The sequence below is a fragment of the Carcharodon carcharias genome, chromosome 1, assembly GCF_017639515.1.
Source record: "Carcharodon carcharias isolate sCarCar2 chromosome 1, sCarCar2.pri, whole genome shotgun sequence".
Classification (NCBI taxonomy): Eukaryota; Metazoa; Chordata; class Chondrichthyes; order Lamniformes; family Lamnidae; genus Carcharodon; species Carcharodon carcharias.
Genome location: NC_054467.1, coordinates 152,603,042 through 152,625,735, shown reverse-complemented (window position 1 = coordinate 152,625,735; position 22,694 = coordinate 152,603,042). Strand labels below are relative to the sequence as shown.

At 42.5% G+C, this 22,694-nt stretch overlaps 1 protein-coding gene across 3 annotated transcripts in view; it reads right to left on the bottom strand.

The window, feature by feature from the left end:
- Positions 1 to 716: 716 nt before the first annotated feature.
- pdgfra (platelet-derived growth factor receptor, alpha polypeptide) overlaps positions 717 to 22,694 on the bottom strand; it is a 64,710-nt gene continuing 42,732 nt past the window's right edge. For all 3 annotated transcript variants that reach the window (XM_041200589.1, XM_041200599.1, XM_041200581.1), the window contains exons 12-23: positions 22,270 to 22,402; positions 21,299 to 21,403; positions 20,621 to 20,731; positions 19,965 to 20,118; positions 17,231 to 17,397; positions 11,336 to 11,454; positions 11,088 to 11,210; positions 10,618 to 10,729; positions 9,692 to 9,791; positions 9,465 to 9,570; positions 8,376 to 8,614; positions 717 to 3,797 (exon numbers count right to left, since the gene is read on the bottom strand). In XM_041200589.1, the coding sequence (XP_041056523.1) occupies positions 3,650 to 3,797; positions 8,376 to 8,614; positions 9,465 to 9,570; positions 9,692 to 9,791; positions 10,618 to 10,729; positions 11,088 to 11,210; positions 11,336 to 11,454; positions 17,231 to 17,397; positions 19,965 to 20,118; positions 20,621 to 20,731; positions 21,299 to 21,403; positions 22,270 to 22,402 (1,617 nt within the window). In that variant the 3' untranslated portion in view covers positions 717 to 3,649. The remainder of the gene's footprint in view (positions 3,798 to 8,375; positions 8,615 to 9,464; positions 9,571 to 9,691; positions 9,792 to 10,617; positions 10,730 to 11,087; positions 11,211 to 11,335; positions 11,455 to 17,230; positions 17,398 to 19,964; positions 20,119 to 20,620; positions 20,732 to 21,298; positions 21,404 to 22,269; positions 22,403 to 22,694) is intronic.

The following is a 22,694-nucleotide window of genomic DNA, read 5'->3' as shown; positions in this document are numbered from 1 at the left end:
TGTTTCAAGCATTCAGCCTATGTTTATATGGATATTGGGGCCCTATGATGCAGGACCCTGATTGCCAGTTTTGGTTGAAACTGTTAGGAGCTTGTGCAATGTAGACGCTGACAAGTTCCACAGATGATAGAACAAAGTGGCCTCAGGGGACCATAAAAATAACTGGTGCCTAATGCTCTGGGTACACCCCTCCCCCACTCCCACTTTACAGCACACTTGGACCATTCTTGAGGCCTTAACCCAGCAGGTTGCACTAGGATGCCTGATTGACATCCCATAGTTCGTCCGCTAGATTTATTAGAGGCTGGGACTCAAAATCGCCAGGGCCCCTTCACCACTGTGATGGACAGTCAACCAGCATAACCTGCCATCAGTCACCCAAAAGATGAAATAGACCCGAATATAAAGTATATTCTTCGATCTAAGCATGTATTTTTAGACGGTTAACACCATTTGAAAAATGAACTGTTACAATGGGGGAAGTCTTACTCTGTGCATTACATTTTTTTTGTACATGAGGCACACGCAAGGACAGTTTTGCCTCTCCCCACTATGTATCTTACTGCACAGCCACAATTAGTTGTCTGTCACAAATTTCAGGCATTGGGGAGGTAACATTATTATGGAGGGATTTACTAACGGCACAATCAGAAATGGATAAGTATAATGTTCATTTTATGGTAAGAGAGAGGGAAAGATGGAACAAGCTCAATGAATAAATTCATCTGAATTTATTGAAATAGAGATTCTCAGTTTAGACAATGTGTATTTGATGTAACATAAAGATTTTTTTTTTAAAAAAAGGTCTTTAAAACTTTGTGTAATTTCATCATAATAAAATGTTTGAGACTTTAACCTACATACAGTCCAGCCACGCATTCACAATTCGATCCCTTTGAAATCATTTTACTTTTTTTTGTAAATTTTAAAATATAATTTTTCTTTAGACATTCAAAAGTGCAACATGTAACGTGCCTGTGGAGTACATCACAGTCAAAAATATAAACATAGGCAGTGATACAGCTAGACATAAATGTACGGCAGTAACTCAGATGACTACACTGAAATACATATATATATATATACACACACACAGAAATGATGTATAACATCATTATATATATCCAATGACCCTTGTCACTTAGTAAGACCATTGGATAAAATTTAACCACATTTTAACATTCAAGCCATTCAAAGCTAAAGTCATGTTTCCTGGGAGATGCTACGTCAATTTCTTCTGCTGCATTAACTTGCTGATTTAAGATATTGTCTGAAATCCTTCTTTAAATGGAAACATTGAACAATTAAGCCTGTAAAATTACGTATTATTTTCTTTACATTTTATAATATTTCTGTGTTCCAATTGTCACTTGACACATGTGATTTGTTTTTTTAATACTGGATATGGAGGAAAGTGTTTTATGATTTCCAACATTGGCCTGAGCATTAAGAGATGTGTAGCATCACTAATGTCAGAATATGTGCCTAGACAACTGGATGCAGTTGGAAAAGTAGTTTGTTGTCAGTTTCACTCTGTGATTATTCTATAATGCCACGATTAATACATAAAGTATAATGTGCTATGGAATGTATATTATATTGCAGTACCTCAGAAGTTAGAGTATGTCAGTCATGCCCAGTGGATCTGCTGTGTATTGCAATAACAAGGATGCTAGAAGGCAAGAAAATATAAAAATAAAAAGCTCAGTAACAATGATGTCTTATTGAAAGTCAATACACCTTAGAGCTGGAAAGGGTCATTATGCACTTGGTTCAATCAAAGATAGATGTGCATGTGTAGCGTCTCACTGAATTAGGAGCCAAATGAGTAATGAGGGGGGCTCACAGTAGAGTTTGCTAATCTTCTATCTTATCTCAATGACAATGTTTATATGAAGCAATTCATGTGGGAAAACTTGATGAGCAATTTGAATTTAACTTAACAGATTAGGAAGTGATTATATAAATGTAGATAATGGCTGTTAATTGAGTTGAGTTGACAAATACTTTCTCAGAGGGTTTCAAACTAATGACCAACTCTGGAAGTTTCCAGGGTATCTACATACATAAATATGGTGTTCACAGAAAATCAGAAAACTTAATCCAGGTCCTGGATGGATTATAAAGTCCTTCCCTTGCAGTCCACAAACAAAACTCAATCATTCTTGTCATACCTGGAACCTGCTGTTTGTAAATGTCAGGAATTTGTATGAACTCATACTGTTCTTAAAAGAACTATTACCATCAAATTCAATGCATGAGCCATTACAAGAAAACCATTCAATAATACACCTGCCACTACATGATGATTTCATATTTGATCAGTCCATCCACCAAAAATACATTGTAAAGATGTCAGTTCCGTACAGTGTTATGCAATATATTTCATTTTTCCAGCTTCAGACTCTGGATTATCTTATTGAGCTCCTCTCCTACACCAGTGTGATATCACATCAGCCATTCAATCAACATCTTATGGTGCCTGGAAACCAATTGACTTCCAGTATATCAGTCAATATGACAGCATTTACAATATTTACATGTGGAATTCTGTGCTTTGTGGCACCCTCTTGGTTGGAATGGTTGCGGGCAAGGAATCTCTAAGATTTTTGACCCTTACGGTGTTGGTACAATTTGTTTACATTTAAAGAAAATAATTCTTCTGGTGCCAGTTTTGTCCATTAGCTCCTGACTCAAAGAAGAGGCACTTTGCTTTTCCTTTCAGCTTACTTGAAAGAGAATCTTGTTCGGCAACAATCTTCTTCATTATTCCTCAAATGCATTCGTACAGCTGGTCAACTACGTCAGTTTTCCAAGCTTGGTAAATCTTTCAATCTTATGGCAGTTGCATTAACAAACAGGTCCATTATGACTTAGGCTCAACCCAGTGATACCAGTGGGTTCCAAAGTCGTAGCTTTAAAATGTATGGTGCAATAGGGCTGCTCCATCTTCGTAGTCTTTTATGGATTTCCTGAATTTGTACAGTCAAGTGTAGAATCTTGCAATGTTGCAATGTGTTCTTTACATGTAATAACTTCCAAAAAATTGTGCTTTGCAAAAGAAACATCATAATTCATAATGAGTAGGAAGTGAGCACTGAAGAGAACACATGTTCGGTGATGATGTGCGCTGGAATTTGAACACAATGATAAACAACTTATTGTAACCCACCTGGGGAGCAATATAGCCATTGTCTATCTACTGCTACAGGGATAACGGTATGTTGCAACATCAGCATACATTCTTAGTAATGGTTATCATTGTGTATGTACAAAGCAGTCCGCTAAAATAATAAAATGTAGTCAATTATCTGAATAAAGGAGCCATCTTCCATGTAGCAAAGGGCCTTTGAAACAGACAACTAACTTTGTATAGCCTTATGTTTAGTTCATGAGAATGGCAGTGTGCAACACACTAAAAAACATTATAGTGAGTACCATAATAGAAAAATAATGCACTGAAATATGCACATGATATGTACTGCAATAGAAATCATATTGTTTTTTCAGGATTGCTTGCCAAGTTGGGCCCTGTTATGAGATATGCCATCAAGTTCCCACCTCGAAGTTCTCTCCTCAAAAAGTGGTTATAAAGAAAATCATGTCTGTTATAAGATGCAGTTTATTTTCCCACGATAAGCGTAACTGGTTACAGGAAGCTGTCTTCCACCAGGTCTGAGGGATCGATTGCTACGTCATCCATCATTTCCATGTCCTCTATGGTTTCATCTTCACGCTTTATAAAAGTTGAGCTGCTGGAACCTGTCTCTATCGCACTTTCTTCAGACGTCTGGGAACTGCAAAAGAAAGACAGTGTCAAAATAAAAGGCAAGTGAGAGTAAGAGAAGCAAATACCCTGGTAGTACAATGAGTTTGTGTACTGTGCTGAGCCATAGACTGGCATGGAGTGTGAGTATGTCATGATTCACTCTGTAGTGAGTTTCCAATTGTTTAGGTTCAATAAAAAATAATGGAAGTCTTTCTGGCATCATCCATTAACAACAGATAACAACATGACATTTGAAGAGGATAGGAAACAGATTGCTTCCTGCCCTTTAAACCAGGAATGATGCATGGCATCCTAAAGGAAGGGAAATGTAAAAACTTAGGAAAATATATATTCGAATTTCAGAAATATTCTTTGAATTAAGCTAAAACAAGCTTTCTCTAAACAGTCAAACAAACTAGATGATGAACTTTCCTCTGGCACCTTTGGTAACTAAGATTCTTTCCTGTATACTCATTTATTTCCAGTAATTGTTTTGTGTGAAAACTGAAAGTGAATACCCATCAGATACGGAAGCAATGGCACTGTTGTAATAGCTTGCAGAGCATTTAAGCAATGTATTTCTTAGGGTAGGGTGAACCAACAAACAGCATTTCTACAAAGGGCCCTACATGGATTGAAAGCTGCCAGTTTGGAGATGTGCTTTTATATTGCCAGACAGGATGAACATATATTACAACTATTGTTTTATGCACCCTAATGTGTCTCTCCTTTAACAAGGTATCGCTACAACTAGTTAATAGGCAATATTAATGTAACTCGACAGGGGGATGGGATCCTGAGACGAGGTTCAGCAGGGGGAGATGCGCAGCCAAAAATAGAAGAGAGAGCAAGTGAGTGTGGAAGGCATAGAAATTATTGACAAGTTAAGGCACAAAGAGGTTTGGCAAGGTTGGAAGGTATTAATTTTAATGCAAGGAGTCTGACGAATAAGGCAGATGAGTTGAGGGCACAAATTAACACATGGAAGTGTGATGTCATTGCTGTCACAGAGACACTGGGAAAACATTTCCCCCCCATTGAGGGGGAAGTGCAGGAGCTGGTGGCCTTCCGATCAGCGCCCCCAGTCGGGGTTTGGGGGGGGGGGGGGGGAGCCATTTTGTGTGGGTGGGTCAGTTAAGGTCCACCCAGTGTGACATCCACCAGGAAGCACTATGCGCTCCCTGTGCAGGCGGGGGGGTGGGGGTGGGGGGGGGGGGGGTGATTCCCTCAGCAGGGAGTGCACTGATTCACGCATGTACGCGAAAGAGGGCACAGATCTCTGTGAGGCAAAGTGCTGCCTCAGGGAGATCGGCTCCAATTGAAAACTTTAAATGAAGGTGACAAAAAAATTCCCTGAGTTGGGACATGTCCATAACTTTTATTGAAACAGTTTCCTCTACATCGGAGAGACCAAACGCAGACTGGGTGACCGCTTTGCAGAACACCTTCAGTCTGTCCACAAGCATTACCCAGACCTCCCTGCCGCTTGCCATTTTAACACTCCACCCTGCTCTCATGCCCACATGTCCATCCTTGGCTTGCTGCATTTTTCCAGTGAAGCTCAACGCAAACTGGAGGAACAGCACCTCATCTTCCGACTAGGCACTTTACAGCCTTCCAGACTGAATATTGAGTTCAACAATTTTAGATCATGAACTCTCTCCTCCATCCCCACCCCCATCCGTTTTTTCCCCTTCCTTTTTGTTTCTTTCCAATAATTTATATAGATTTTTCCTTTCCCACCTATTTCCATTATTTTTAAAGGTATTTTCATCCATTGTTTTATCTTTACCTTTTAACCTTTTTAGATTCCTTCACCCCACCCCTAGTAGGGCTATCTGTACCTTGCTTGTCCTGCTTTCTACCCTTAATTAGCACATTCCTTTAGATAATTTCACCACCTTAAACACCTCTTTGTCCTTTTGTCTGTGACATCTTTTGGTTATCTCCACCTATCACTGGCCCTCTACCTAGCTCTTCTTGTCCCAACTACCCCCCCCCCACCCCCTTAAACCAGCTTATATTTCACCCCTTTTCTATTTTTACTTAGTTCTATTGTAGGGTCATGAGGACTTGAAACGTCAGCTGTGCTCCTCTCCGCCGATGCTGCCAGACCTTCTGAGTTTTTCCCGGTATTTTTGTTTTTGTTTTTGTTTTTGTCATAAAAATTTAAATACCCTCATGAAACCTCATCCCGCCCGTGGATAAGGTTTCATGTTTTTTCCGAAGCCTGCCTGGGCTCCCGGCCTGTCTGCCAACCTTAAAGTTAGATGGGCAGGTCCGTTAATCATCTTAATTAATTTTTTAATGGCCTTAATAGGCTGTTGACAGTTCAGCGGGCACGCAGCCAAATCGGCTGCGTGCGCGTCGAACTGAGAATCTAAATGACGCAGGGTGACGTTGACACACATGCCCAATGTATCCCCGCATCACTTGCATGTCAGCGAGCGGGCCCCGCCCCCACTCGCCGACTGGAAGATGCTACCCATGTTTGAGAGGGGGGCAGGATTGGCAGTTCAACATTCCAGGATATAGGGTCTTCAGGCGAGGCAAGGAAGGAAGTAAAAGAGGTATCGCAATATTGATCAAGGAATCAATTACAGTAGTAAGGTGGGATGACATCTTAGAAGGATCCTCAAATGAAGCCATGTGGGTAGAACTTAAAAACAAAAGACGAGCAATCACATTGCTGGGAGTGTATTACAGGCCCCCAAACAGTCAGAGAAAAATAGAAGGGTAGATATATAGGCAAATTCCAGAGAAGTATAAAAATAATAGGGTAGCAATAGTGGGGTATTTCAACTTCCTCAACATTAACTGGGTTAGTCATAGTGTGATAGGTTGAGAGAGAGTGGAATTCTTAAAATGCATCCAGCAGAGTTTTTTAAGCCAGTACATAGAAGGTCCGACAAGAGATGGGGTAGTGCTGGACTTAATTTTAGGGAATGAAGCGGTAGAGGTATCAGTGGGGGAGCGTTTGGCATATAGTGATTATAACTCCATTAGATTCAAAGTTGTTATGGAAAAGGACAAGGATGGGCCAGAAATCAGAGTTCTAAATTAGGGGAAGGCCGATTTTAATAAGATCAGATATGATTTGGCCAGAGTGGACTGGGAGCAGCTACTTCTATCTGTGTCAGAGCAGTGGGACTCATTCAAAAAGGAAATAGGGAGAGAACAGGGCCAATATATTCCAGTAAAGATAAAGGGTGGGATCAACAAATCCAGGGAACCCTGGATGTCGAGGGATATACAGAGTTGGATAATGAGAAAGAGGGATCCTTATGGTAGATACTGAGGGCTCAAAACAGAGGAGTATAGAATGTGTCGTGGGGAATTTAAAAAGGAAATTAGGAGAGCAAAAAAAAAAAATTGGCAGGTAAAATAAAGGAAAATCCGAAGTTATTTTACAAGTACATTATGTATAAGAGGATAACTAGGGAAAGAGTCCATTAGGGGCCATAGAGCTAATTTGTGTGTGGAGCCAGAAGAGGTAGGTAGGGTTCTAAATGAATACTTTGTGACAGTGTTCACAAGTGAGAGGGATGACATAGGTATGGAAATCAGGCAGAATGACTGTGATATAATTAAAGAAATTAGCATAGAAAGGGAGGAGGTTCTTACTGGTATGGCAGGCTTAAAAGTCGATAAATCTCCAGACCTGGATGAAATGTATCCCAGGCTACTGAGTGAGGCAAGGGAGGAGATAGCAGGGGCGCTGGCAATAATTTTCAATACCTCTATGGTCGCAGGTGAGGTGCCAGAGGACTAGAGTACAGTCAATGTCCTACCATTATTCAAAAAGGGTGGAAGGGATAAACCAGGGAACTACACACCAATCAGTCTAACCTTGGTGGTGGGGAAACTATTGGAAGCAATTCTGAGGGACAGAATTAATCTACACTTGGAGAGGTAAGGAATAATCAAGGACAGTCATTATGGTTTTGTTAAGGGGAGGTCATGTCTGACCAACCTGATTGAATTTTTCGAAGAGGTGAGCAGGTGTGTAGATGAGGGCAATACATTTGACGTAGTCTACTTGACTAGTCTACTTCAGCAAAGCTTTTGATAAGGTCCCGCATGGGAAACTGATAACAAAGGTAAGAGCCCATGGGATCCAAGGTAATTTGGCAAATTGGATCCAGAATTCGCTGAGAGGCAGGAAACAGAGGGTGATGGTCAAGGGGTGTCTTTGTGACTCGGTGCCTGTGCCCAGTGGGGTTCCACAGGGATCGGTATTGGGTCCCTTGCTGTCTGTGGTATATGTAATGATTTAGACTTGAATGCAGGAGGGTTGATCAGCAAGTTCGCAGATGGCATGAAAATTGGTGGGGTGGTACATAGTGAGGAGGATAGCCTTAGATTACAGGAGGATATAGACGGCTGGTCAGATGGGCTGATCAGTGGCAAATGGAATTTAATCCAGATAAATTGGACAACTGCTGCGGCTAAGAGACAACACCATTGCTGCCTTCTGGGTCTTCATGATAAAATGGTCCAACTGATATACTTATCTAGCTTACAGTGAAACAACTGAGATTTTCCAGCCACACTAGGACATGCTAGAGCATGCTTCATCTTGTGGTACATGTTATTATACTTGTACCTGTGCCTGTTTCTTGCAGAACCAGGTTCGCTGTCTGTGATTGGGTCAATGTCAGGCAGTGGGATGATATATCCACTGTCAGCACTTAGCCTTTGCTCATCAAATCCACTTTCCCGATCTTTCTTTTTATCTTCATTGGTGTAGGTAACTCCAATGTAAGACTCACTGGATTCTGCACGCATGCGAGCAACAGCAGGATGGTCACTCTTCAGAAAGTCATCATTCATTTGTTTGTAGCTCTGTTCAGTCAGAAAAAAAATAATTAGAGGGCTTGTAAACAAAGTTTATATTTGGATAAAATGAGCTTCTGCACTAAGGGAGACACCCTATGAATCATTCATCAATATTATTCACAACAATGACAAACAGGGCAAGCTGAGTCTCTAGCAATGAACAGTGTCTAGATTTGGCCTACTTGATGCCTACTAAATGCCTGGTCAGGTCATCTATTACTGTCAGGTAGCATTCCACCTTTTCAGGACGTGCCATCATTAACAGTCCTTTTTTTTCACATTTAACATGGTTCAAAATGGTAGCAATTGCCTGAATCCTTGAGGCACAAATTATTAGAAATGTGGTATTGATGATTTAGTCCAATGAGTCACGGGGCCAGCTCCTGAATGAAATATTTTCAATAGCTCTGTAAATTACATGATTAGTCGCTTTGCAGCAAAGAAAATGTGTTACTACCAAAATAACAGTTTCTGTCGCAAAGAGACAGTGAATGTAGGATGAAGAGTCACAAGTTCAAACAATTAAAAGGAAAAATTAGGACAGATATAAGGATGTCCTTCTTCACAAAATGCGATCAACACAGGGACGGGACTTCTACTTAGATTAATGTAATTCAAGGCAGAAGTCTTGATACAATTTAGGAAACAGTTTAATATTGTAATGGGGAACCTTGTGATCTTTCTGGATGGATGAATCAAGATGGGGTGAATGGTCTTCCTCATTTGTATCTATCTTGTGATTTAGTGAGGATGATTTCATTTTAGGAATAGCAGTAACCGAGGTTCTTTCCCCACTGATCACCATAGTCTCTGTTAACTAAAATTCTGGTCTTGTACTACAAGCAAAAGAACAAACCTTCTTGTAGTTCTCTGGCAACAAGCTGCCAACAATTTCAGCCAGACGTGTAAAGGAAGGCCTCTTCTCAGGCTCACTATTCCAACACTTCACCATCAGGTCATAGCTACATAGAGGAGGATTCAAACAGGAAACACAAATTTAGCTTTAAATTTCAAGACAGTTAATTATTTCTGTTATTTTCTTTTGAAAACTAAAAGCCAACAGCTTATCAGCTGTAAACATACACATCTGAAGAAGCATGTTCTGGTTTAGTCATCCTGTATCCACTCTTTATCTTGTTGTAAAAGTTGGAATCCACCATCATTCCTGGATATGGTGTGCCACCTAAAACAGACAAGATAATCCAGTTAGAAATCATGAGAGATGAGATTATCTTAACTAAAAAGCTGTAGGGCAGCTATTCATTGTTGACATTAAAAGCTTCAAATGGCTACTATAATCTTTTCAGCCGTTACCATGGATCATGCAGAAAACTAGTCTTAATCAATTAAATTAAAATGCAGAGTTACCAAAATTAGGGAAATCTAATATGTAATTAATTGAAATTCATATTTGAATATAGTGAAAATTAATACCCTAATTATTTAATGCAGCTGAAAATTATTTCTAACTAAATCACAAAATCTTTCACAAAATGTCTTGAAGCAAGTTCTTCAATCTTTTAAATCATGAGCAATACATTAGAAATAGCAACAACACAGTTTAGTAAAGTAATGGCCTGCACAGTGACCTAGGTGTTTTCCTAACAAAAAGGGAAGCATCTATTCCTAGGATGGGTCAACTGGTGAAAGGTAGTAATAATTGATCCCTACAGACCAGATGCCCCAGGTTCAAATCATGGTCTATGCTGAGTTGCCAGTTCTCAGTCAGGCTGGGGGTAAGGGCAATACAATTGCATTCAGTATGGGTTTACAAGCAGAAAGGCAACAAAGGTACTTGGACCTTCCTGACTTTTATTGGAAGATGTTGCTATTAGGGTAGCAATCACCCAGACTACACTGTGATCTGTCTCCCAAAGTATTTACCGATCCTTACTCCCAAAAATATGGATTATACATTGAGTATGGTTCCATAAAACAGCTATTTATATAAAGTGAATTTGTTGTTAGAATATAAGGAGGTTAATATCATTTACATAGCTTGCACATACCCAAGGAGAATATTTCCCACAGAAGAATGCCATAAGACCAGACATCACTTAATGAAGTGTACAGATTGTCAAATATGCTTTCGGGAGCCATCCATTTAACTGGTAGGAAAGTCTGAAAACAAAAATTGAAAAGATCCAAGTTGACTTTAAAAGTGACAATCATTTAAATAGGCTATTGTTAACATGACATTATACAACAGTTATAAGACGAGAGTAAACAATAGTGTAGAACCTAAGATTAAAGCCTAACATTGGAATTATAAGAACCTATACTGCAACAGTTGCATGGCTACAGTTCAATGCAGCCTTTACTCTTGCAGTCACTACGAAAACACAATAAGAGTGATTTTACAATTGCTGATCTAAGACACAGCCATGCTTGAAAAGTCTTTTTACTTTTCTTTCTTCTCAGATTGCAGAATTTGTTATGAAAGTATTTTCAGATCTGAGATGACTTGTCTGATACTCACACTGCCTTTAGAAACATAGTTAGAGTCATGCATGATGTCACGTGCCAGACCAAAGTCACAGATCTTGACAATCTTTCCTTGTGCTAGGAGAACATTACGAGCTGCCAGATCACGATGTACACACTGTGTAAAAACAAAGAGCAGAAATTCCAATTTTACTACACCATATTAAATTCCTTGTCAAAATAAAATCAGAGCATTTGTGGACCTGCATTAATAGTTAAGTGTGTAAAACAATCTATACATACATTTTTAGAGGCCAGAAACTCCATTCCTTGTGCAACTTGGAAGGTGAAGCTGATTAGATCCATGAAAGAGAGGCCGTCTGAGTTGTCATCTAAGAGAGGGTTCCAAGTTTCAGTAGTCTCTGTGGAATAAATAAATGTTAGCTATGGGACATGATCATGAGCTTGCACTTACTTACATAATAATGGCCAATAAACAATCTGAATGAAGCGAGAGGTTTAATGAAAAAGAGCAAGAATGAGGAACTGGATGTTGCTCCTTAGAGCTGGGAATAAATGAAGTGACTTTATCCAGATACCAGTGAGCACTACTTCACAACCCGAAGCAGCACTTAGTGGAGGAAAGCCGCCATTGTGTGAAGGGTTCTATCATTTGCAACTAATGCTAGGATGTATTTTAAGGCAATTTATTTAATTGCATCCCTTATTCATAAACAAAAATGGAAACAAAATATGAAGCATTTTCCATGCAGCCTTTACCTCCTTAAATTTTTAGAAATTGCATTATTTTAAAAACTTATATAAATAGCCAGCAGCCCTACACTGCCCCTGTCTCAGTTTATCTGCTGCTGAAACCGTCATCCATACCTTTGTACCTCTAGATTTCAATGCATTCCAATGCATTCCAGGCTGGCCTCCCACCTGCCATTCTTCACAAGCTTAAGGTCATTCAGAATTCTGCTGCCTATTCTGCTGACTTACACCAACTTCCATCGCCCCAGTGTTCATTGACCCACATTGGCTCCAGATTGAGCAAGGCCTTGATTTTAAAACTCTCAATTCCCCCCGGGACCCCACCATGACCTTGCCCCTCCCTATTTCTCTAACCTCCTCCAGTCCTAAACCCTCTGAGATATCTGCATTTCTCTAATTCTGGCCACTTACATACATCCACAATTGTAATCACTACACCACTGGTGGCTGTGCCTTCAGCTGCTAATGCCCTAAGCTCCCCTCCCTAAACCTCTCCACCTCTCAACTGCTCCTGCCTCTTTTAAGGTATTTTTTTTTTTTAAAAAGGTCTTCAGCTCGAATAACTCCTTTGTGGCTCGGTGTAAGCTTTTGTTTGATAACGCTCATGTGAAACAGCTTGGGGCATTTTTACTACTTCAAAGGTGCTATATTTTATGGCAGTTGTTTTTGCAATAAATTTAAGACAATTGCACAAATAAAGTTCAGAAGGTTCAGCTACAACAAAATTTCAACTCACTATGGACTGAATTTTCTGGTCAGCAGTGGTGGGGGGAGGGGTGGTGGGGGAGCAGGCGCGGACCCGATCGCTGACCATGATCGGGTCCACACTACCATTATACGTGGCAGGTCAATTAAGGCCCACCCAGTGTAATGCATGACTCCCAAGGATAGTGGAAGCAGGCAGGAGTGCACTGTCTGCCAGGTCCAATGGCAACCCGGCGTCTGCTTATATAAAGCGCTGGCAGCCTTTGCAAGGCTGCTCACAACGTCAAGTGGAAGGGCTCACCAGAGGCCTTCTACTGAGCAGGTCAGTCCGGAGTGTAGGCCAGTGGAGCAGGCGAAGCTGGAGGGTAGGTAGTGGGACAGGCCAGGCCGGAGGGTAGGGCAAGAGGCCCGTGTGCCTCTCATTTTTTGGAAGGTTGCCTTGCTGCCCTCCTTGAGGAGGGGCAGCACGGTGGGAGGTGCTGGTTCCCCAGGACGAGAGGAGGAGGCTCCCCGACATGGTGAAACACGCCTGGGAGGAGGTGGCGGAGGTGGTGAGCTTCCACTACATGGTCCGGCGCACCTGAATCCAGTGTCACAAGCGCTTCAACGACTTGTTGCGCTTTGGCAGGGGGAGTACCATGTTGGCATTGGTCATTTAACCCAGCAGGTCGGCTTACTCCCCTTCTTCAATGCACCCCCCCCAAGTCTGAGTGTAATGACTTCATTGAATCATTGACGGCATGTGTCCTTTGCTGGGTGGGCCAGCAGATATTGCCCATGCTGAGGTCACCCTGAGAGGGTGATGAAGAGATGTATTTTTCACCCACAGCATGTGTGTTACATTGAGTCCCACATGACTGGTGTGGGGGCAACCTGGAGGAGCTGTACCTAGGCGCAGTGTTTGAACTCCAGAACATGTCCAAGTCAGGGTGATGACATGCTGGGAGGGGAGCTTGAAGGTGGCATGGCAACGAACCATCTGCGTTCCACGTGCATGCGCCTCCTTGCTATGGAAGGATATACCGTGTAGTGCCTAATATGATGTAGGCAGCACGTGGACGGGGTGAGGGGGGTGGTAGGGAGCAGGCCGAGCATCTTTGTCTCAGTGATCAGCAGCAGCAGGGTGAGGAGACACTGGAGCCCTGATATGTCCCACACTGGTTGGGGTGGGCTGTGCGCGAAGAGAGTCCGTGTGTAATTTGCACTAATCAACGCTCGTCTCTCATTTTCAGGAGAAGAATGCTCATAACGCAGCAGAGCACGCGAGAACTGGCGGCGGCCAGGTGCAGATCCCCATTCTTAGCCCCTTCGAGGAGGTCCTGGATCTGGAGAGGCGCCATGTGCCAAGGTCCACTGGTGTCGGTGAGGCTGGGGTGCCATGGCCAAGTATTTATGCCCAACAATGAGGTCAGCATTGTTCTCCCAACAGCCATAGCAGTGCGGAATGTTAATTGATTTAATTTTGCAACATGACTTGACCATTGCTTATGGAAGGATGAGCATATAATGATCTGAGGGACAGGGATGCACATTGACATTGTCTCCACATTAACTGATCCACTGTCCTTGTTCTTCCATTCAGCATCATCGGAGCAGGGCTGGAGGAGGAGCAGCAGAGGCCCCCTCTCACATCTCAGGACCCTGAAGTCTCACCAGCGTCACACCATTTCTGCAAGGCAGGCACCAGAGCAGATACTAGCACCGCAGTGGGAATTAGAACATCAGCTAGTGTCCTGGGGCACAACAGTGAGGGTGCTTCACAGTTGCTAGAGGAGCTGGCAGAGACAAAGATTGCCCATGGCGCCAGCAGTCGGAGGACTGCAGGGGACCAGGTACCTGCTTAATCGGTGCCTGATGATGTGCCTCAGGAGTCGTCCGCAATGCAGCAGGTGCAAGAAATGCGGCCAGGTGTGCAGGAGCGTCTGGGGGAGATACATGAGGCTATGCTTGGCTTGGTCTCCGTGGTGGAGGAGTGTATGCGGATGATCACTGAAGCAATAAGCCACATGTCCGAGCGCTATCCATCCTCCATGGAGAGAGTGGTGACTCTCGTGGAGAGGCTCCTCCAGGAGACTCATCGGTGCTTCCTGGGGATGCGCTCGGACCAGCAAGCCCTCACATCGGCATTGATCTCAGCTGGTCAGTGCCATGTGGGAGATGGTCTGGGCATCAATTTTCCCAGCTCGATGCCCATCCATCTACAGTGAGCAGGGAGGTCCAGAGCGACCTCACGTTGATGCAGCAGCTGCCTGTTGTCTCTGCAAGCTCCTCTCAGGGCGCTCCGGATGAGAGCGGCTGCTCCTCTGCACATCTCCCAGTGACTGTAGCATCCGGTGAGGCTGTAACGACTGGGGAGATGCCAGCTGTGGAACTGGTAGCTCCCTCCCAGGCGGGGCCAGCACAGGCTCCACGGGCCAGAGGACGACCGCCAAGGTCATCGAGGCCAACAGGACAGCAGAGTCAGCAGGCTGTCTCAGCTGCCACTCCCAACGACGCGGCAGCACTAAGATGTAGCACCCAAAAACGTAAGAATAAGGCACACCACGGGTTTATCACTGGTTCTTTTGTGTTGGCCTGAGATGATTTGTTTTGATTTGTAAAAATATTGTTTTTTTTTTGGAAAAAGTTGGTTTGCTTCACATATTAAGTTCAGACATGTCACCATGGCTGAGGGTGCCTCTTTTCTTCTGCATGTGTATGGTTTCCAAAACTGTAATGAGTGAGTTGTTTGACATTCAGCTTTACCATCAAGGCCCTTAGTAACTGTTACTAACTTGGCAGATTTTGCACTTAGGTGTCAAGTATCGAGCCTACAGCCCAGGCTTGTCCTGGTGGCCCATCAGTGTTGTGCTAGCTGAAGGCTCATTGGATTAAAGCCTCCCGGGTGTCCCTGCCTCCCTGGAGTATGCCTGGGTCAGTGTCTATCCCCTCAGCATTTCCCTGTGCATGGTCATCCTCGGACTCACTGCTGGAATCATCGTGTGCAGCTGCAGCCACTGTGTCAACGTCTTCATCGTCCACAGCATCCCCCCTTTCCAGTGCAAGATTGTGGAGAGCGCAGCATGCAACCACTATCAGCGACACACGGTCTGGGGGTACTGGAGTGCAGTCCAGGCATCGGAAGTGCATCTGGAGAAGACCGATGGTTCTCTCCACCACAGCCCTTGTGGAGGCGTGTCTCCTATTGTAGCGCCGCTCAGCTTCTGTTCTTGGGTGGCGGAGAGGTGTCATGAGCCACCTTTTGAGGGGATAGCCTTTGTCACCCAGCAGCCATCCACCTAGCTGGGATGGAGCACTGAAGAGCCTCAGCACCTGGGAATTTCTCAGGATGTAAGCATCATGGGAGTTGCCTGGGTACCTTGCACAGACTTGTAGAATCAGCATCCTGTGATCACATACTATTTGTACGTTCATGGAGTGGAAGCCCTTCCTGTTGATGAAGGCACCGGGCTCACCTGCTGGCAGCTTGATGGCCACATGTGTGCAGACTATGGACACGGGGGAAGCCAGCAATGGCTGCGAAGCCTCTGGCTCGCTGTGTCTGGCTTGCCTGGTTCCAACAGTAGTGGATGAAGGTCAATGCACACCTGAACAGAGCGTCTGTAACCTGCTTGGCACAAGTATGGACAGCTGATTGGGAGACACCACAAAGATCACCCACTGAGCCCTGGAAGGTACCAGAGGCATAGAAGTTGAGGGCAGCTTTGACCTTTAGAGTCACTGGCATGGGGTGTCCACCCACAGAGTTCACGGAGATCACAGGCTCTGTCATCTGACAGATATAGTTGATTGGCTCCCTTGAGTGACGGAACCTCCTTCGGCACTGCACCTCAGACATATTGAAGTAGCTGCTTCGCCACCTGTACACCCTGGCAACAGGATAGTAGTGTCTTCTGCGGCCCCTTCCACCTTGGACTCCTCTTGGCCCTGCGCCCATTGTGCCTGCGCCTATCCTCCCAAAGGGGCTCCACTGGAGGCTGAATTTGCACGCCTGGCCTCCTCCCCCTTCTAGCCCTCCCTTCTTCCTCAGAGGAGCTGCCTCCAGTGGATAGTTCAGCTCCCATTCCCAGGCTAAGAGAAGGCTTCCTGAAGCTTGCAGGCCCAGAAAAGATTCGTCAAGAGTGCTGACCTGAAGGTTAGGAGTCCAGAAAAAGCAGTTGGTATGTGTTTTGAAGTATTGCAGATCACACAGGCAAGTTGCAAAAACTTTCAAAAATAAATGCTTGACAGTGCACACTCAAGGCCCCGGCGGCCACATGTGCGGATGAGGTTTATATGAATGTGTCCTAACCGCCTGCCCGTTGCACCTGTATGCCAACCCGAATATTGCACGGGCGCCGAAAAATCGGCATCGATTGGTGAGTCAAGGGTATTAGGTGGCCCATTAATTAATGGCGGCGCGTGTCAGACATCGTCGCGCACCCACCCAAGGAAATATCGCCATGGCACGGGGTGATGTCGGGACACTCGCCCGATGGCACCGTGCATCACTTTAGGTGTGGACATGCGGGGTCTGCCCCCGCGCAACAATGGGAAAATTCTGCCTTATGTTTTGAGGGATACTAATTTCTACAAAATGATCAATACTGATTCAGAAGTAATTTCCAATCCAGTCGGTTACTGGGCTCAGCTCTTCTTCTTCGATCAGATGTTCTCACAAGTCCACCATGCTTCAAGTATCATTGAATAAAATAGAACAAGAGGGTAGCTGGCTCTTACCTGTCAAGGACTTATTTTTCTGTGATGGTGGGTGGTCATACATATACTGCTGTATGTCGGTATATTTGGAACTGCCTTTCCTTTCCAACATTGGCACATACTGGGTGCTTTCAGCCTGTTTCATGTCCATGTAGTCCCCATTGTTCTCAAAGGACAAGATCACATAACTACAGAAACAATAGCACGACTTTAATCTTCAACACACAAGCAACTTTCCTAATTCCAGAGACTTGTTCTGGATATCACACAGTAATCTTTAACACTTTTGCATTAGCCACTGCAGGAATTTTCCCCCCATCTTTTTAGATAATGGTCCTTGCTGTATTAGCTGCAATTTTGGGAAGAAATTGATCTTCACTATGAGCACAAATACAGTCAACGCACACTAGCTAGAAAAAAAATCGACCATGGTTTAAAAAGGCTGCCACCTCACTATGAGCACATTTCATGGCAACGACCAATCTTACCCTCTAATGTTGTTGTATCCTTCATTCAATTTCAAAAAGGTACATACATGCAGCGCCTTATCAGGTCTTTTAGAAATGTCTCACATATGAAATACATTGAAGTACAGTGACAGATACCATGTAGGGCAATATAACAACAGAATAGCACAAACAGCAATGAGAAGAATTTAATTTGAGTTTTGAATATCTTGGTTAGGAGGAATGTTAGCCATGACATTGAGGAACTTGCTGCTCTCCTCTGAATGATGCTATGGTATCAGGAACAACCATTTGAATGATTGGAACAAGCTTTGGCTAACATCCTATTCAAATAATAGCACATCTAACAACACTGCACTCCTTCAGAACTATACTAGAGTCCCAGCCTGGATTATATGCTCAAAGCCTCAAATGATGCCCAAGTCCATAAAGATAACCTTTTGATTCAGAAGTGAGTATGCCATTAATGGAGTCAAGCTACTATTTAAATGTTTTAAAGTTGGTTATAGGACTTGAAAAAGACTCTTGATTCATTTTCTATGCATTCTGATATATTATAATTAACTTGAATTTAATAACAGTTAAATGGAAATGTTGAATTTACCAATTATTTAGTTTTCATGCCTTTCATTTACTAACTTTAAAAAACCCATTCATGATATAATAAAAGTCATCATCATTAGTCCCTCGAAACGAGGGTGATGCCTGCCAGGCTTGTGTGTCCTCAGGTGACTCAGCAGGTTAATCCTGGAGCCACAGCTCTTTGGGCAGAGAGGACAGAAGTTACCATGAGGAAGGGAGGCTCTCAAGCCTTCAGAGGTTTTCACTCTCCTTCCGCTTTTGTTGCTTTTCCACAGCAGAGTTAATGAGGTCAGCTTCTAACTGCATGCAGTTTATTGGATGAGGCGCTGCCACATGGCAAGATTAGCTCCTCCTGCACACCAATGTAACTTAGTCTCCTTTTCAGTGAGGTTTTCAGAGTGTCCAAAAACATTTTCTCTGTTTTCCTCAAAATCAGATGCCATCCTTAAACTGTGAAAAGAGGATCTGTGTCGGATGCAGTATCCAGACCAGTTGATTCAATATGATCATGGTTGCAAGACAACAAGGATGCGGATGTTTGCTTGTCTATCTTCCCATTTGACTTTGAGTATCCTGAGCAGACACTGCTGGTGGAAATTCTCCAGCACCCGGAGGTTTCTTTGGAAGGGGACCCAAGTCTCACCGCCATATAGAAGGCAACAATAGTGTTGTAGACTAAACCCTTGTCCTCTTCTGGAAATCTCTGTTATCAAAAGACCCGGTTGTGCAAGTTTTGGAAGACTGGGCTAGCACAGCTGATCTTGTACTGGATTTCCACTTTGATGGTGGCTACTTAAGAACAGTAGCAGCTGACATATGGGAAGTGTTCAATGACTTCTAAAGTCTCCCCAACAATAACAATAGCTGAAGACGGATGCACTTGTCTGGGGGACGGCTGGTGGAGGATTTTGGTCTTGCTCATGTTGAGTGAGAGGCCAGGCCTTTTGTATGCAGAGTTGAACAGTTTGATGGTGGTCTGAATGTCATTTGCAGTTGGGCCACAACAGCGCAGTCATCACTATGTTATAAGTCATGCGCTAGACAGTCACCCTATTCTTGTCTCTCAGCCTGTGGAGGTTGACGAGCTTCCCATCGAGTCCAAAATCAATCATGACCCCATGTGGAAGTTGGCCAGGAGTGAGTTCCATGACCAGACTGAGGTAAATAATGAAGAGTGTTGCTACAATCACACAGCATTACTTGACGCCCATCTGGATATGAAAGGGCTCAGTCTCCATTCCATTGCAAAGGGTGGTTGCTGTCATACCATCATGCAAGAGTCGCAGGATAGCAACAAATTTTACTGGACATCCAAGTCTCTGGAGGACTTTCCCAAAGGTATTCGTGATTCATGGAGTCAAAGGTCTTTGATAGATCAATAAAGGCCATGTAGAGCTCTTTGCATTGTTCTATACTCTTTTGGATTTCTCAGGCAACAAAGGACATGTTTATGGTTCCCCTGGATGGCCAGAGACCACGTCAGGTCTCTGAAAGTAGGTCTTTGCTTAGTAACTCTGTTATGAAGAGCTCTCACTAGGTCTCCCACATTAATCTTAATGTGTGCAAATCCATCAAGTGATATCATGGTTCGTTTAAAGAGAGCACTTTGTTAAGATGATAAATTGAATTGATTGATCTTATTATAATCTTGTTAAAAAGTAAATTATAAGAGGCTGTATTCCTATTTAGTCATTCAACTCACTCACCTTCTTGTGCTTTCATCAGCAGGGTTTATGCCAAAAATATCCACTTCCTTTTTTCCTTTTTCAGAGTATCGATTTATAAAGCTGTCCCTGTTCTTATGCAGGTAGTTTACCAGATCACCATAGAAACAGTATTCAGTGATAATGTAGATAGGACCTGGTGGATAGAAAAATAAAATTAGTACCATGCATTTCAGAATAAAACAAATTTCCCTCAATGTTGTGTTCAGTGTACAAGGATGGATTGGTCATTTGAGACAGGGGTGAGGAGGAATTTCTTCTCTCAGAGCATTGTTAATCTGTGGAATTCTTTATCGCAGAGGACTGTAGAGGCTGGGTCATTAAGTATATTCAAGGCTGAGATAGACAGATTTTTAATCAGTAAGGGAATCAAGGGTTATGGGGTAAAGGCAGGAAAGTGGAGTTGAGAATTAGCAGATCAGCCATGATCACATTTAATGGTGGAGCAGACTCGATGGGCCGAATAAGCTACTTCTGCTCCTACATCTTATGGTCTTATGGTCTAATCATAACTTGAGACCTTGTAGTGTTTATAGTTCCTATTCTAAAGATGGATTCAGATCACAATACAAAGAAAAGGTGGAGGGACAGGGGGTGGGGGGGAAAACAGGGGAAATAACATGAAAAACAAAACTCACCTGTTTTGGTACAAGCTCCTAGCAGGTTGACAATGTTTAAATGTGGGCCCAGATGAGTCATTATCTTCAGTTCTGACATCAAGGCCTGCTTCTCACTAGATCGAGCTGTAGCTGTGAAAACATTTGAAATACAAGTCAGCTGTAAAAGGCTAATTGAAAATGGCACGGTTAATAACACAATTCAAAATTTGTAAGATATGTACTTTTTATTGAAACAAAATTACAAATTTATCAAAATACCTTACTCTTTGAAAGCAAATAACATTAAATGGCAAGGCATATATTTGGATCATTTTTTTAAAGATTGTTTAATATTATTTCTTTTCTTCCCTTTTGTCAGTCTTCCTCTACCAATCATTATGTTATAGCTGCTCCTAAGTCTCTTCCAATTCCATGACAAAGTGCAATAGAACAATTTAAAATAGCTCTGCCTGTAATCTACCTTCCCACACATGAGGAAGCTTGTTTTCCACTTGTCTCTTCCAGCCTGCTGGCACAGCACTTAATGAAATATTTATCTCTGTAAACTGGCAACTCCCATAAAAGAAAATCAAATTTGTTTCACATATACCAAAAAACCCATATAAAAGTGTATTACAGCAGTTTATAAGATTTCCTCAAAGTAAACTGATGTCAGACTAAGCCCAGCTGTGCAATGTATAACATAGGGTAACTTACGCTTCAACATTTTTACGGCGACTTTCATAACAGGCTGTGAGCGACTTAAGCCGTACGCAGTTCCTTCTACTACCTTTCCAAAGGCTCCAGACCCAAGAATTCGTCCTTAAAAAAACACAAGGAATATAATAATTAAAGTGGTAATATTAATTTATGATTCTGGACATTATCGTAAACTACCAGAGCTGACAGAACAAAAAAGTCAAGATGGTCAAATTCCATTCCAGATTGTAAATTAAGCTTGAATATTTGTTTTGTAAAAAAGTGTGTGATGATGTACTATGTAACTTCCTAAGAGAAAGAGCACTTTTCATGCACCTAGGAAAAAGAAACTAAATTGGTTTAGTATTAAGGGTACCATATGGACCAATTGGGTTGAAGTGTATGCTATAGTTTCCTAGAATTCTACTTTATTATAGTGACCTTTAGGTAATTACAGGGGGATTACATATTGCTAATGGCAGAAGCCCTGATTAAAAGAAAGGAAAGGACCTGCATTTATATAGCACCTTTCATCAGTCGGAAATGAGGCACCAAATCTTTGCACAACAAGGTCCCAGAAACAGCAATGAGATGATGACCAGATAATCTGTTACAATTATATTGCTAGAGGAATTGGCCAGGGCATCAGTGAGAACTCTCCTGTTCAATAGTGAACAGTGCCAAGGGACATTTAATGTTCCCTTGAGGTGCAAGAACTCAGTTTAACATATCAACATAAAAACAACCTTGTTGACAGTGTCCTCCTAGTGTTTTATGCTCCATTCTTTGGAGTGGGATTTGAACCCCTGACCTTGTAACTCAGAGTACTATCACTGAACCAAGGCTGAAAGGAGTTAAAAGGTTAAGCAGCATTTTTCATTACAGTTCAACAGTTCTGTCAACTTATATTTGAACAATTGCAGTTAGTAGCTAGTAGGATTCATGGTTTAAAAAGATAACCTCTAAGATCCAAAGGAATAAAGACTTACCAAGGACAAGCCCATCCCTAGGAAATTCCCATCGTGTATCATAGGGAAGTTGCATTGGGTCAACATAAATATATTCATGTCCATCTGGACTTATTGATTCAATGACTCTCCATCTTATCTCATATCTTGGTTTCTGTACAAAACAATAGATCAATGGTTCACAATACTGGAATGAGAGAATCCTTATTTTCTCCGGTCTTAAGCAGAATATATTGTAAATATCCATTAAAATTCATCTACTTTGCACCATTAATATTTATTTATATTAACAACAATGTCCTGGTTGCCATCAAATTATCTGTGATTAAAACATTTCCAATGAATTACAGTTACATTTTTTGAATGTATAAGTTCTTTGGCTGCTGTAAGAATCATCTAAGAGTTCAAAACAGTATATTATGAGGCAGCAAATTGTGGCATAAATA